This window comes from Anolis sagrei, chromosome 2, assembly GCF_037176765.1.
Source record: "Anolis sagrei isolate rAnoSag1 chromosome 2, rAnoSag1.mat, whole genome shotgun sequence".
Lineage (NCBI taxonomy): Eukaryota > Metazoa > Chordata > Lepidosauria > Squamata > Dactyloidae > Anolis > Anolis sagrei.
In genome coordinates, this window is record NC_090022.1 from 136,081,797 (window position 1) to 136,098,442 (window position 16,646).

General features: G+C 41.7%; 1 protein-coding gene across 1 annotated transcript; it reads left to right on the top strand.

Annotated features, from left to right (window-relative positions):
- The first annotated feature begins 12,114 nt into the window (after window positions 1-12,114).
- Window positions 12,115-15,226, top strand: BCDIN3D (BCDIN3 domain containing RNA methyltransferase). The gene is made up of 2 exons (XM_060764212.2): window positions 12,115-12,351; window positions 14,123-15,226. Exons 1-2 carry the CDS (start codon window positions 12,133-12,135, stop codon window positions 14,711-14,713), a joined length of 810 nt encoding a protein of 269 aa, XP_060620195.2. The 5' UTR covers window positions 12,115-12,132; the 3' UTR covers window positions 14,714-15,226.
- The last annotated feature ends 1,420 nt before the right edge of the window (window positions 15,227-16,646 follow it).

Genomic DNA, 16,646 nt, shown 5'->3' on the forward strand with positions numbered 1-16,646 from the left:
GAGCCTCATCATTTCTTATGCATTGCTATCACATTTATCCTCTGCTGAACTCAGGGGTCTAGCCTGTCCTGCTTATAGGGCTGTCCTCCCTGTGGAAGAGGTTAAGTGGGTCTTCTTTAACCCCCCCCCCCCCCGCTACAAGATCTGTTGGACTACAGCTGCCAAGTAATGACCATGTTGGCTGGGGATAACTGGAGATGTAGTCTGAGACCTCCAAGGGCAGAAGGTTAGACTGAGATGACTGTGACTTGCCTAAGGCAATCCCTGGAGTAACACAGCTAAGAAAGGATCTGAATCCTGGTCTCTACCAAGATCTTCATGACCCATGTCTGACATCAGATTATATCTGTAGATAGAGATGACAGTATCATATAATGTTTTGTGTAATAATTTTATTGGTTTGTGGTGCCAGTTTCTTGCTTTACTTCCTAGAATCTCAAAGCACCAGGCAGTCTCCCATCTAGGAGCTGACCAGGCTGGGACCTGCTTAGCTTTAACAGTGTTAATAGCATATTATGTTCTCAGGTGATTCAGTCATTAAACATGTACATTCTGACTTGGAGTGTTTTGTTCATGGTGGTGTTGGGGGGCACCCACTGCGTTGCTTTACTGCATCGGAGACATACACTTTGCAGTCACACAAAGCAGCTTTATCCCACCTAGATCTTAGGAGCTCACCATTTTGGGGAAAGGTTTTGAATTCTGACTAAATTCTAACTAAACAACCCAACATTATCAATGTCTCTCTTCCTTAGAGTGCCCATGAGACTTGACTGTCACATTAATCAATCATAATTGAAAATAATATCAACAGCAACAATTTAAAGTAAACAATGGTGGGGGATTTGGAAGATAAGACTGGAGTCTTCAGCTACCATTGCCATCTTCTCAATGTGACCCTTGGTCTACTTGAACTGAAATATCAGCCCTTCTGTATCAGAGCTGGGGCACAGAGCTGGAATGAGCCCTGTAACTGAGCAAGAAAGCAGACTACTTTGGGGCAATGGATCTCACAAACCCCAGCATTGATTTCGATTCAACCTGCTCATAGCACTGGACATGAGAGATAAAATTAATTCCAGACATTAGTATTTCATAGTACTTCAGAGTTATGCGGAGAAGGACAGTGTGCAGGAGCCACTATCTAATGCATGCATGGCAATCCATATCTATGTGATCAGTACACAATGTAGTCCAAGAATGTTTGTTGTTTACAAGGATGTTCTAGGTGCCTAGCAGTATACGTAACCTGATGTCTGATTGATGTCTCTGGTGACACAATATTGCAATTACAACATTTCTAGCATAGCACAAATGACAGAGCTGAGCAAAAACTATGGAGAGACGTCAGCCATTGTCAAGATGCAGTTTATTGGGCTTATGAAACAGAAAAGAATACAGCTGAATCTTAAAACCAGGATGTTGTAGAGAGTTTTTCTTTGCTGACTAGACAAGCTCTCTCTTTTACATAACTGCTTCATTCCTTTTGTGATCCTCAGGCAGCGGCCTGAATGAACCCAACAGAGTGCATCAAAGTATCTTTCCATCTCCATGTGGTAGTAATATCCTCCCCTGGAACCCAATCAGCTATTTTCTAAGGGCAAGGTGCAGGCCGAGATGGCTCTAAGCACCCTTTAATGGTTTTCTAAAATGTGATTCTTCTACCTGATAGGAACAGATTATCTGAAATCTCCCTGGGAATTATGAGGTGTCTGCGTCACTCCATTGCCTGTGGCAATTCTTGCCAGGAAAGAAAACAGGAGATGGAGTGTGTTGGCCAGTTGCTGTGACAGTCCTCCTCTCTTGGTGTTTTGCACAATCATTTGCATGCTCACTTTCCCAGCTGATGTTCCCTTGTGAATCGGAGCATAGCCATGTGGAGCCACAGGGGGCAGAGGGTGGGGGGTTTTGTGCACATTTTTCCCATGCTTTTCAGTCTGATCTTGAGTTCTCCAATTTACTGGCAGCCAACAGACAGATATGCAGGATATCTTTAGGCAGTACTCCTTTGGTTAGTTATTCTACACATCCATGATTATACAAGTGTAAGTACTTTGGAGAAATATTCTGCAAAGGGATAGCTGGTAATTAGTCCTGCAATGTCCATCCTCCAGCTAAACAACACCCTTTAAAGGCAGCTTCAGGTATAGTACATTACAGTTATCTAAACAATATGCAGCCTAGATCTGGCACTGTGGCCAAATCCAGGAAAAAGCATGGTTGGCTCATAAGCATGAAGTGTGCAAAACCCTCCTTGGTCACTGCAGAAAGCAGAAGCAAACTGCAAACCTGAGACTTCAAAGAAATATAATACCATCTAACACAGGCTTAAATCCCTATTATCCTTTCTGTCTTTTCTGGATAAGTTTCAATTTTCTTGTCCTCATCCAGTCCATTGGTGATGGCAGACGCTGTTTTAGTGTTAGGTGACAAGCAGAACTGGAACAGGGTATCATCACTATACTGGTGGGATGGAACTCCTAACTTTGCTTGACTTTTCCCAGTGGTTTCATGTAGAGATTGAATAGTATGGGGAACGGAACCAAGCCCCGAGGGACTCCTCAGACTAATGGTCAAGGAGTGAAATAGGAATCATCTGACACCACTTTCTGGGTTTACTTCTCCAGGAAGTAACAGAGCCACTATAAAACTATGCCTCCAAGATCCATCCCAGCAAATACTTCCAGAAAGATGCCATGATTGATAGCACTGAAAGCTACTGTGGGGTCCATCCGAACCAGCAGGGGTACACTCCCCCTGTGTACTTCCCCCACTCTTTAGCTCCATCATTAGGGAGGGTGAGGCAGCTGCTACAACCAGTAAATTTGGAATTTCATAAGAGGGTGGCAAATTATCAATCTTTACTTTGCTACTATTCTTTTTATTGCCAGCGAAGAGGAGATTCTGCATCATGTAATAACTGGCTCAGGAAACTCTGCTTCTTTACTTGGCTGAGCAGTCATTTGCTGGTCTGCCTGCAAAATGTCTTTAGTCAGCTCTGTTCCACAGTGTCATTAGTAAGAAATTCTAAATGGTAACTGGCAGGAGGAATTATTCATCCAGTAAAGATTTTTTCATTCCAGCACCAGGGAAGATGAGTGAGATGGGGCAAATCCATGCCAAGATAAAGCTCTCATATCACATGTAAACTTTTATCCTGCCTATCTTTCCTGTATTGATCTCATGCAAACTTTAGACTATGACCCACACAAGTACACATTGCAGTCAGATAATTTTGGAAAGAAACAGAGCCTGGATTTTGTGTAATCTCTACCTGATTCTTTCTCCTGATCCTTGGGAAACCATTGGAGGGAGGCATAAAACAAAGAACATGGAGCCAATGAGAGTGGTATATTTGCTGGGAGGTAGAGGGGGTCTTGAAGAAAGACTACGATTGGTCCTTAGTTCTCACTCCCACTTGTTCCTAAAGCCTCATGCCCACTTCAACCTTCTCCTTTTCCCAGGTCTTAAGGAACTCCAGAGACAACTATTCAAGCCAGAAGTAAGGCCCATTTGAAAAAGGACCAGTGTGATTGTGCTACCTTATCAGAATATACCCATGAATGTGTTGTCTCTGAAATCAGGGCTAGTTCTAAGCATAATGAGGCAATTGCCTCAGGGACACAAAAGAGACACAAACAAGGTGTTGGAGGAATAAACTGTGTGTTACATGGCTGCCCCTGCGTCCCTGCTGCTCTCCGACATAGTGGAGAATGCGGTGCCATCACCAGCCTGGATTTAACTGCCAGTCAGATCAGTTTCTGTAGGTGCAAGGAATGGGACAAGTGAGGAAACTGCCCTCTTGTTTTTCCCCCCTCAAGTAACAAGTTGTTTCAGGCCAATCCGGCTCTTAACTCAGGCTTGTCCTGACATATCAATTATATATATATCAATTTCCTAGGCAAGTGTGCTCCTTCCAGTACCTTGCACAATTTTGGTGAGAATCTGAAACAGATGGAATGTGAAGTGATGCTGACACTATTCTGTTTTGGTAACAAACAATGAAAATATTTAAAAGATCCAGAATTCAAGAAATCACCATTATCCCTTGACGTTATTAGCACTTTAAACACAACCACTTATTCTTAATCCTAGATTACTGGCCAAGAAGGTTAACCACATGAAAGTGTGTGTGTGTGTAAAGAATTAATCAAGAAAGCAGCACTGACACAGTATGTACAATGGTTTGCTGCTCCCTTGTGGTTTTTTAGTGGTGTTACTTTCAGTTCCTCCTAAATCAGCTCCCAATGAATATGATTTTTCCTCAAAACACAACATGCGCCCACTACTGCAAAATATTAACTCAGAAAAAAAGGAAGTACTGCCTTCATTAAGCATCAGACCACTTTGGTATAAAAATCCATCACTATTCCCAAGCTTCACAAGTTTCCTAAGCTTCATTTGGCAGAAGGAATTTGTTGCTGTTCTTATATACCACATTTCACAAAGCCTAAGGCACCACTGAATGTAAGATGCATTCTGTTTTTGAACCTTCCATTTTAGGGGGGGGGGGGGGACCAATGTTCCTAGAATTTTTTAGGATTTCCTTTTTTTAGAAATACCGTTTTTGTTTTGATGAAGATTTGTAGTTCACTTTATTTATTTCATATCAATAAAACTTCTAAAAATAAAAGGAACACAAGCAGCTAAATATTTTGACCAAAACCAGGGCACAGCAACCACATTGTCTATAGCTTTAAACAGTTCTTCCTCTGTGCATGAGGCAGGGAACTGTGGACAAGCATACAGGCACAGAGTTGTTTGTTCTGTTCCACAGTTGCACAAAGTAGAGGATTCTTCTAGGTAGTGCCATTTTGCCAAGTTGTCTTTTGATCTGCCCACACCAGTTCAAAGTATGTTCAGGGACTTCCAAGCTGCCCATTCTTGGTTCGTGTCTGGAAGCAGACCCTCGTGGGGGAGGGAGGGCATCCATTTGGGATTTCTTGTTTTAACTGCCCAGAGGGACCCTTGCTGTTGCTGGGGAAACATTTAGAGGAGTGGTGGTTGTCATGAAACTTTTCCTTGATTTGAGTCTACTGGGAGGAGGCCAATAGCCATGCAGTGAATGGCTTTCGTAGTGTTCAACCTTATTCCTCTCACAGTTAGCAGCAACTTCCCATCACACATTGGGCGGGGGACAATGCCAGCTGACTTGTAGAATTTATCAACAGGTGTAGGTTTGAGACGTCATGTGATTATTCTGCATGTTTCGTTCAATGTACTTCACTGTATTGTATTTTATTACTCTATGCACCATCCTTTCCTCAAAACTGAAATTAAAATTAATTGACAAGACAAAGTGAATTACAAGGAAGACCAAATATTTGGGCAATAGATATACTGATCAATACATACATACACATGTTATTTTTGAAACTGTCTGTAACACTAAATCCATTTAAAACATATATTTCATCCAGGTTTGAGTACCAGAATGTTCTTAAGCATGTTAGTTCACGCCTGTTAACTGCAATGACCCATGGAAGAATACCATATAGATGAACATGTTGCTATTATTCTTAACTTGAAACGTAATATAATTCCTCGAAAAAGCACAAGCCCTTCATTGTTTGTGTATGAAATTGGTTATATTAGCATTTATATAGCAGCTCCCTCTGGCTTAATCCAGTTTTCATTGCCAGCAGTATCAACAACGTAAATCTAGATTATTCAAATGGATTGCAACACTCATACTCTTGAATCACCCCAGGTTTGTTGTAATAAAATAATACTTCATAGAACCTGTCAGCCCTTCCACATGAAGGTACAGACAGTCCCCAAGTTACAAACTTATAAACAACTCATAGTTAAGAACAGGGGTGAGACAACAAGAAGTAAGGGAAATCTACCCATCAGAAGAGACATCCACTCCTGAAAAAGGTATCATGGGGACAAGGTGTCTCCACTGAAGCTTTATCACCAATCCTTGTTTCCACAAAAAATCAATTTTTTCAAAATCCAATTATCACAGGGACAGAAAGTGAGGTGAAATTTTCTGAACAGAGCCACAGACAACAAAGCATATACCACAAGGGTGTTAACCCTTACTTGTTTGATCAAAAGCTTATAGATATAGATATGGCTGGAGTTTACCCTGTGTGTGTGTGTGTGTGTTTGTGTGTGTCTGGAGTTACATTAAAATATACCTGTTCCAACTTAAAAACAAATTCAGTTTAAGAACAAGCCTACCAAACACCTGGTTAAGTGATGAAGCTCCCCAAGCCGCCAAAAAAATAAAAAAAAAGTTTGTAACTTGGAGACTGCTGTAGACCAGGATTGCTTAGAAAGATGGCTTGTGTTTGAACCTCTTGGAAGTCACACTTCCGCCAAGGTGGATGTATTCATTTGTGAGTCACATAGTCTTCAATATTACACAGATGAAAACCTCAACATGTGTGGTCAAGCAGCATCACAATGTGGTCAAGATGGCACAAGTTATTAATGAGGAAGAAGGAACAAATAAGGAGAAGATGCTACAGGAAGAGGAAACACTTGGGTGCCACTAAAGGAGATCCTTTAGTGTAAAGGCTTAAGGGGAACGATCCCATGGAAAGTGGTGTCTCAAAAAGGGTGCCTGATTTTAAAAAGTGTGTTGGCATCCTTGCAATGGTTGAGCTAGAAAGGGGAGGAAGTGATCCTGTATGATGGGAGAGAGTAAATCCTAAGTGTTCTGTAAAGACAAAGGCCATGAAACTCCATGCAAAGAAAAGGATTCCACTTGCTTCCCCCCCCCCCCCCCCGCCCTTCCAGGTGGATGTCCTTTCCTCAGTCTGCCACTAAATGGGGAAGAGATAGAAAGGAGGGAGGGGGGATATGGGTTAAACTGTAAAGCAACGTTTGCCAACTTGGGGGTCAGGATGGGGTGTCAGAGGGGTTGTCAAAGACCATCAGAAAACACAGTATTTTATGTTGGTCATGGGGGATCTGTGTGGGAAGTTTGGCCCATTCTATCATTGGTGGGATTCAGAATGCTCTTTGATTGTAGGTGAACTATAAATCCCAGCAGCTACAACTCCCAAATGTCAAGGTCTATTTTCCCCAAACTCCACCAGTGTTCACATTTGAGCATATTAAGTATCCGTGCCAAGTTTGATCCAGATCTGTCATTGTTTGAGTCCTCAGTGCTCTCTGGATATAGGTGAACTACAACTCTAAAACTCAAGGTCAATGCCCACCAAACCCTTCCAGTACTTTCTATTGGTCATGGGAGTTACGTGTGCTGAGTTTGGTTCAATTTCACCATTGGTGGGGTCCAGAAAGCTATTTGATTGTAGGTAAACTATAAATACCAGCAAGTATAACTCCCAAATGACAAAATCAATCCTCCCAACCCAACTCCACCAGTATTCAAATTTGGACATATCGGGTATTTGTGCCAAATTAGGTCAAATTAATGAAACTACATCCTGCATATCAGATATTTACAGTACAATTCATAACAGTGACAAAATTATAGTTATAAAGTAGCAACAAAAATAATTTTATGGTTGGGGGTCACCACATGAGGAACTATATTAAGGATTCGTGGCATTAAGAAGATTGAGAACCACTGCTGTAAAGGAAGATTCATGAAATCCATCTGTTTGAATTAGTCATAAAAATAAAATTGCAAAGGAGGTTGTAAAATCTCCTCACCTAGGAATTTCAGTTGCCAGTACTAGGCTTTCCCCGGGGCAGAAACAGAGGTACGGTATGCAACCTATATACATTCTTCTGACCTCAGAAGGATTTCTTGGAAAATTACTTGCTTTCCCTCGGTTTCAAAAGCAAAAGAAACATAAGATAGATGGTGGCATATATGAAGGAAAAACAAAGAGAGTTCATAGATTCTGCACCTGTTGCCCTCAGACTTGGGGACATTCTGTACAAATACTTGAATTGATTTCTTGTGATTTAATTTATTACTCCTAAAAGAGTTCAAAATAATCTTTTAGGGCATGGTGACCCTCATGAGGCTCTCTGCTATTCTAGCAGAAAGGTAGTTTTTTAAAAAAAACATCAATATGGAAAAATTTAAATGTTCCTTAAATTAGTTATCAAAATTGATCCAGACAATTAGTAAAATGCAATTAATAAAACCAATGGTCTCTCCTCATTCTGCCACTCACGATGAACTGTTCATTTTGTTCTTGTTATAAGTTGAATGTCTTTATGCACAATTTCCTTATGCACAATTCTGAAATACTCCAAAATTGGAAATTTTCCATGTGAGAGACTGAGATTGTGACTCTTCTCCTTTTTGATGGTTCATTGTACACAAACTTTGTTTCATACACAACATTATTTAAAACATTGTATAAATTTACTATCCACCTATATGTGAAATGTAAATGAAGTTCATGTCCCAAATAGAGGTATTCCAAAATCATAAATAAATAAATACAATCCACAGAGTGCTGGTCCCAAGAGTTTTGCATAAGATATGCTCAACCTGTACCAGAGAAAGACTCAAATTAAGTGATAATAAGAATATGACAACCATGGAAATAGTCTCCGAATTTGCCTCTAGAGAGAAGGGTGGTAATTTCCCGAAGTGTGACACTGAAGTCATGAGTGAATATCACTAGCCTATTACATTTGACTTGCAGCATTTCACTGCAGTGTCAATGAATACCTAGATAATTAGGGCCGTATCGTACCATTCCGTTATAAGTGGCAGTACATTGTTGGCTACTAGGAGAAGAACATTATGCACAGCTTAAAACTATCAAAATATATCAAATCGCTTTGGCGAAATATATCAAATCACTAAGCAAAAGAATGCACTTTCTCAGCAGCCCCCCCCCCCCCCCCCCCAACTCTTGTAAAATTTAATCAGGAGGATTTGGTATCTTGTGGAAACAAGCTCTTCATATTTGCAGTATAAGAGCATAATCTGCATCAGGGTTTTTTGTTTTTGTTTTTTTGGTCTGCATTAATGGTGTCATTACTGAATTCTGTACTCTGCTTGTCAAACATTGTGACTGCAATAGTGCTACAATGGTGTTATAGTATAGTATTATGGTATTACAGTAGGACATGCTATGATGCTATAACAGCAAATAGGAAAAAAACCAAGCAAAATTTAAGAGATGGTTTAAAAGGTAAAGGTAAATGTTGTCCCCTGACATTAAATCCAGTCGTGTCCAACTCTGGGGGTTGGTGCTTATCTTCATTTCTAAACCGAAGAGCCAGCATTGTCCGTAGACACCTCCAAGGTCATGCGGCCAGCATGACTGCATGAAGTGCCATTACCTTCCTGCCTGAGTGGTACCTGTTGATCTACTCACATTTGCATGTTTTCAAACTGCTAGGTTGGCAGAAGCTGGGGCTGAGAGCGGAAGCTCATGCTGCTCCCTGGATTCGAACCTGCGACCTTTCGGTCAACAAGCTCATCAGCTCAGTGGCTTAACCCACTGTGCCACTGGGGGCTCCCTAAGAGATGGTATAGAAGGGCTTAATCACACCAATAAAGTCATTTTCCACATTGGAGCACTGGAAGTGGCCTGAGACTTTTCTGCCACAGATTTTCTTGGGAACATTTATTTAGGATGGAAGATTGCACTATCTGTACTTGAACTTCTTACTGAATTACCATGGGATAGACAGTTTGTTAACAGATTATTTCCAGGGTAAAAAAGAAAATCCACGTTTTCAACAACTCTGCAGTGCGAAAAGGCCTGGAGAGTCATACTGTTATCTAATAATTCTGAGATGCAAGCAGGATTAATGCATTGCTATGATGGTAAAAACAGCATGATGTGATAATTCCCTTAGAACACTGCTTCTTAAACTGTGAGTCTCGACCCCAAATTGGATACCCTTAGTTCAATGTTTTTTCTAAACCTTACCTGGTGGCTGTTTCCACCATTTATGTGACTCTGTTATGCAGTGTTGACAGTGGACTCCGCAGAAGATGCTTCAGCTGTACTTAGAATGATAGAGTTGGAAGAGACCACATGGACCATCTAGTCCAACCACCTGTCATGCAGGAAAAGCACAACCAAAGCACCCCTGACAGATGGCCACCCAGCATCTGTTTAAAAGTCTCTAAAGAAGGGGCCTCCACCGCACTCCAATGCAGAGAGTTCCACTGTTGAAGAGCTCTAACAGTTAGGAAGTTCTTCCTAATGTCCAAGTGGGATCTCCTTTCCTGAAATTTGAACCCATTGCTCTGAGTCCTAGTCTCAAGGGTAGAAGAAAATAAGCCTTCTCCCTCTTCCTTATGACATCCTTTCACATATGTGTGTATGACTACCATGTCCCCTCTCAGCCTTCTCTTCTGCAGGCTAAAAATACAGTTTCTTAAGACACTCCTCATATGGCATGGCCTCCAAACCTTCGATCATTTTAGATGCCGTCCTCTTGTCAATATCTCTTTTGAACAGCGTTGCCCAAAATTAGACACTGTATTCCATGTGAGGTCTGAGCAAAGCGGAATAGAGAGGTGCCACGACTTCCCTTGATTCTAGACCAGTGGTTCTCAACATGTGGGTCCCCAGATGTTTTAGCCTTTAACTCCCAGAAATCTTAACAGCTGGTAAACTGGGAATTGTAGGCCAAAACACCTGAGGATCCACAGATTGAGAACCACTGTTCTAGACACAATACTCCTTTTGATGCTGCCCAAAATCTCATTGGCTTTTTTAGCTGCTGCAGCACACTATTGTTGTCTACAAAGACTTCATAAAAAGAAAAACCAGCCTGATTAGCAAACCTTGCAATGATTTGTTATCAGTAAAAGTTTTATTTTTATACACCTATATATCATGGGTCACGTTTACAAAAAAAAGCTGTGTTAAAAAGTGTCCCAGGAGCAAGAGTTCAAGAAGTTGTGCCTTAGAAAACAGACTTTAAAGCCATTAATATTTCTTAAAAGGATGGCACCACCTGCTGGCAATCAAGAATTGATCCTCCTTTACACAAAAGTCGTAACAGACTTCTGTAAACCACCAGGTAAAAAGAATCACTATAAATAGATAAAAACATGTGAGATGGTACCGTAGTTTCCTCTTGTATTTTTGGGCTTTCATGAGAGCCAACGGAGGATGATTATCCTTTATAAACACACACACACACCCCAAGTGATCTGTAATAATAATAATAATAATAATAATAATAATAATAATAATGTCTTTATGTACTTTGGTTGCTGCACCTTCCCCCATAAAATTGACCTAAGTGCTAAAACCACATTTTGAGCTTTTGAGCTTTCCAATCACAGAAATATCAGAATGGGCTCAATAGACTGTTCTCATTGTGACACTTGGAATCTAGACCCATCTACAGCTTCTCATGTTCTGATGGACAGACTCACCGTCAAGACACAACACTTGGAAGATAATCATACTCGGCTGTGAGTGGTTGCCGATGCTACATGGTCAGTGTAGACTCATATAAAGCAGTTCGATGCATTACATGAGTCTAAACTGATTATATAATGCAATTTCAAACTACATTATATGGCAGTGTAGATGGATCCTAAGTACAGAAATCAACATAATACTTTAGTCAGGATTTACATATATTCTGTTAATTTCAGAAACTGCCCTAAATGAGTTTAACCAGGGATTTGGCCCAAAGTATGTGTTAACATGGGGATTAATAATGGTTTAGATGACGATGAAGATGACGACGATGAATATTTTAGAAGTTTGGTGAAGAAGGACCTTTCTGCGTTCCTTCTTGACAATGTCATATAGTTTCCAGTCAATTAGGCTTAATGGTATAAATAAACCTATTTTTTCTGTTGTCTTTGAATTCCACAGAGATGCTTTTTAAACTGTGTTTTTGGCCTAAGGTTTTGGTCTACTCCCTCAGAGATTTACAGAGGCAATGAAATGCAAAAAATGACAAATAAATGAGTCCAGGAGCTAATAATCAAATCTGAATGACACTATGTAGCCATTCTGCAAGAAGGCATGACTCCCTGGATAAGACCATAATACGTGGCAAGGTCGAAGAGGCAGCAGGATGTTCTGGCATCCGGAATTATATACTTTTTTTTTGGAGAGGAATGCAATAAATAAATAAATTCCAGAATCATAACCCGTTCAATTGTCTTTTCCGCCTCCCTTCCGAAATCTTTCCACCCGGAACCTTCGTCGCGTCCAATGTTTCCCGGCCGGACGTGCACTGCGTCGCTCTCCCAAGATGGCGGCGCCCGTGAGCGAGAGTGGGAAGGGGCTGCTGGGCGAGGCGTGCTCCGTTCTCCCGGGCGGCGCGGCTCCGTACGGCAACTTCCCGGACTACTCCCGCTTCCACCCGCCGGAAGGGCGGCTCCGCCTCCTGCCCGCCGCGCTCCTGAGCCAGCTGTTCCCCAGCCCACGGGCCGGGCCGCTTTTGGGGCTGGACGTGGGGTGCAATTCCGGGGTAAGAGAAGGGGGGGGGGGTTCCAAAGTGTGCTCCCCTTCCAGTATCAGTGTTTCATAGACGGGAATTGGCAACTGGTTTCGTCCAATAAGGACAGAAAACAAGAGAAAAGCATTTCTTAAATATATATGTGGAAATGTATTTGGATCTTTACAATTACTTACACAAAATTTTATTTATTTTTTACAAAATTTATATTCTTATTTACATGCGAGGCCACTTGGGCCTGGATCAAAATAAATGTAAAGCAATAAATGAAATGCATGCGAACACTTTTAATTTGCTGTTTGCAAGTTTAGGCGGCTTCTGCACTGCCTTTATATCCCAGGATCTGATCCCAGATTATCTGCATATCCCAGGTTATCTGGCAGTGTAGATATAATCCACTTCAAAACCAATAACCTGACGTGAGATCCTGGGATATAGGACAGCGTAGGAGGGGCCTTAGATAGTTGCAAAAGAGAGATAAAATTGTGTTGTCAAAGGCTTTCCTGACCAAAATCACTGGGTTGTTGTGAATTTACCGGGCAGTATGGCCATGTTCCAGAAGCATTTATTATTTACATGCCAGTCATTATAAACCCCATTTGTTTCCAACAGACCTCACCTCTGAAGAGCCTGCCATAGATGTGGGTGAAACATCAGGAGAGAATGCTTCTGGAACATGGCCATACAGCTTGCAAAACTCACAGCAACCCAGAAATAAAATTAAATGATAATGGCAGATAGGAATGACGGACAAGTCTTTGCAGCTGCCACAGTCAGTGATCCTTTAAGGGCTCCTCCACACAGCCATATAGTCCAAGATATCAAGGAAGAAAATCCCACAATATCTGCTTTGAACTGGGTTATCTGAGTCCACACTGCCATTTATTTATTTATTTACGATATTTGTAGCTCGTCTTTCTCAGTCATACGGCAACTCAAGGCAGGGATGGGTTCAAAATTTGGACTGTGATTACTTGAAACGGCAGGTATGATGGATTACTATTAAATAGCATGACTTCTTGTCCCGGCATACCCTAGAATTGTGTTGGAGCGCCAGAGATTCCCTGTTAGGAATTTGCTAGGACCTCCAATGCAACTTTATGGTAATTTGGGGAAGCATATTATAGTATGCCTTCTCGGTGGTGGCCCTCCGGCTATGGAACTCCCTCCCTGCTGAAATCAGACAGGCGCCTTCCCTCATGGCCTTCCGCAAGGGCCTGAAAACCTGGCTCTTCGAAAAGGCCTTCAACTAAGTGCTCTGTTTTTTGGAATGACCACCGGAATGGACTATGACTATGAGATTGACTATGACCCCAAACTAGACGAAGCGGATTTTTAGATGTTGTGTTATGGTCTTGATTTAATGTAAATTGTTGTCTTTTCTATGTTCTGTACACCGCCACGAGTCGCCCTCGGGCTGAGAGTGGCGGTTAACAAGTGCAAATAATAAATAAATAAATAAATAAATATTGTCTGGAGGACACAGCAAATTCCTAGAGAACTCATACCCCACCTCCAAGGACAGGAAAATGAAATGAGATATGTGTGTCTTACTGTGTTAAAAAATCAATGCTAGAGATTCAACTTTCATTGTCAATGTGAAAAGCAATGCTGTTTCATCTAGGAGATCTGTTTATATCGTGATTGTATCTTGATTTTGTGAGGACTACCAAGAGCCAGGCAAAGTTTGCCCTAGGGCTGGAGGGCTGCTTGGCCTTTCAGTGTATGTGTTTGAGAGCAGAACATCCAAGCTGAAAGGCTTCTTCTTTCCTTATCTCCTCAGGAGCTCAGCACTGCCCTCTACAGCCACCTCCTTGGGTTTGGAAAGAGTGAAGCTAGCCAAGGGTGCTCAGTGCCTGAAAAGGATCTGTGCCTCCTCTGCTGCGACATTGACCCTGGGTTGATTGAAAGAGCCAAGAAATACAGCCCCTTCCCGGGTGCCATCTCCTATGCCACCCTTGATATCATGGACACCGATGCAAGGGAGGTGCTGCTGAGTTCCTATCTAAGCAGGTTTGGCCGCTTTGCCTTTGATATTTGCTTCTGTATGTCTGTGACTATGTGGATCCACCTGAACCATGGGGACAGTGGCTTGGTGAAGTTCTTGTCCTGCCTTGCCTCACAATGTACATATTTGCTCATTGAGCCTCAGCCATGGAAGTGTTACCGGGCAGCTGCTCGACGCCTGCGGAAACTGGGCAGGAATGATTTCGACCATTTCCGATCACTCACCATCAGTGGGAACATGGCAGAGGAAATCACACAGATCTTGACCAAGGGCTGTGCCATGGAACTGGTGTGTTGCTTCGGAAGCACCAGTTGGGACAGGAGCCTTCTGCTATTTAAATCAAAAGAGACCAGATCTCTGCCATGATCAAGGACTTTGCCATTCAGAGAGAAAAAGTGGTAGCGATTGGTAGAACTGCCTGTTCCCTACAGTGATAGAACTGCACTGCAAGAGTGCAGAAAAAACAGAAGGGAACAGAGTACTTAGCAGCCTTAAAATTATGCATTTTTAACTATTTATTTTTTAAATACTTTTCAGGCCATTCAGGCTGCCAAAAAAGGGCCCGAATATACATGGGAAATAACGATGCAGCCCTAAAAACTTCTAATGTGGTTTTGATTGTTATTTTTATTTATATCCCACCTTTTATCCAAGATTGGGAGTGAAGATGGCTTGAAGAGTGCTGAACAGAGGGTTCCTGCTTGATGGGAGGAAGGTTTTGGGTTCAGCCAGCAGTTTCACCCTCCTTATGAAGAGAGGAAAGGGAATAAAATATGTGGTAGATTGTCTCAGCTTACAGAACAGAGATAGATTCCCTGATCCAGCTTTTCTTACATTTGATTTACATGTGTTTGTTAAATAAAAACATGTCATTCTTTATGGTGTTATCATTTTCCTCCCTCCTACATTAAGTTCTTCATATAGTTTAGTATATAAAGTCCATGTAGTGGTTGGACCCACGTCCTGCTGCCTATAAGAACATCCAAGAGAGGGCTAGACAGAGTGTCCTCCCAACCTCCATCAAGGGGAGCTTTCAGGTTGCATAGTTGTCATCCTTTTACAGCCACCTATGTGACACAACAAAACTAAGTTGGGAATTCAACTTTTGCCATCACTGCAGTGTTTTTGGTGATAGAGGAGGGATGCTCTCAAATAGCAATAGAATGGATATGGGAAGGGCATACATATCACAATATATGCCTGCCTTCTTCTGCCCTAAATTCTAGCAGGGTTTTAAATTATGTTGAAGAGAGAGACTGAACCAACTATTAATATTTGAGGATCTTTTTGCAGAAGAGAGAAAAAGGCAGGTTCTCATCTTTTTACTGGAGAGGTACAAAGTACAGAGACCCAAGTACCATCTGAGGTATGTCTAGTTGCTTAGTAACTTGGCTAGAGACCTCTGTGCATTGCACTCAGCCTCACAAGTGTTGACAAGGCAGCAGGAGAAAAAAGATTGCAGTTGTGAAAGGTTTACCCAAAACCCAGACAAATGCCGTCAATCGAAAGTGCTTACATTGATTCACCCCATTTCTCTATATCACTTTGCCATAAAACGTTCAGTTTTAGACCTGTGAGGTAAAAATGTGCATTAATTACTCTGCATCCAAAGCTTTCCAAGTGTTGAATACCAGATTATGTACATGCACATACACACTACCAAGCACCTGTTTTGCTGACTGTTGTGAAGAGCAATATTTCTTATGGCACTTCCTTTCATCCTGATGCACATTCCTTCTTCATTCAGCTCAGTCAGACATGGGCAATTTGTGGCTCTCCTGATATCATGACCATAAACTGACTCAAGGGGTGAGGGAGGAGCAATGCATTTTTATTTTAGTACATCCTGAGTAAATAACTGCAATATTGTGGAATAGGCTGCCTTGGAGGGTGATGGAGTCACCTTCTATAGAGGTTTTTAAAAAGGATAGATGGTCATATATCAGGAGTGTTTTGGTTAAGTATTCCCGCATGACAGAATGGAGTTGGACTAGACTGCCCTTGGCAGTCTCTCCTGCCTTTGATTCTACTAGTAGCAGTGATCTGTGTGAGAAATCCTATCAAGGAAGTTGCAGCAATCCAGTTCTCCATTAGGTGGCTCTCTTGAATTACTTTTAGGTGTCTCTGTGGAGCCAAAATATGTAATTTTACTCATCCACCTAACGCCTCCTATATAGACTACATCCTCTTCTCGTCACCTCTGTTATTTGTCCTATATAAAATAACAGCTTGCTACTATCCATGGAAGGTCCAGGAACATCTCCCCTATGGATATGAGAGTCAAGCTATATTTCTACCT

Coding starts and splice junctions, on each gene's coding strand:
- BCDIN3D (XM_060764212.2), top strand. CDS start 12,133: ATGGCGGCGCCCGTGAGCGAGAGTGGGAAGGGGCTGCTGGGCGAGGCG. Junction 12,352..14,122: donor ACGTGGGGTGCAATTCCGGG/GTAAGAGAAGGG, acceptor TTATCTCCTCAG/GAGCTCAGCACTGCCCTCTA.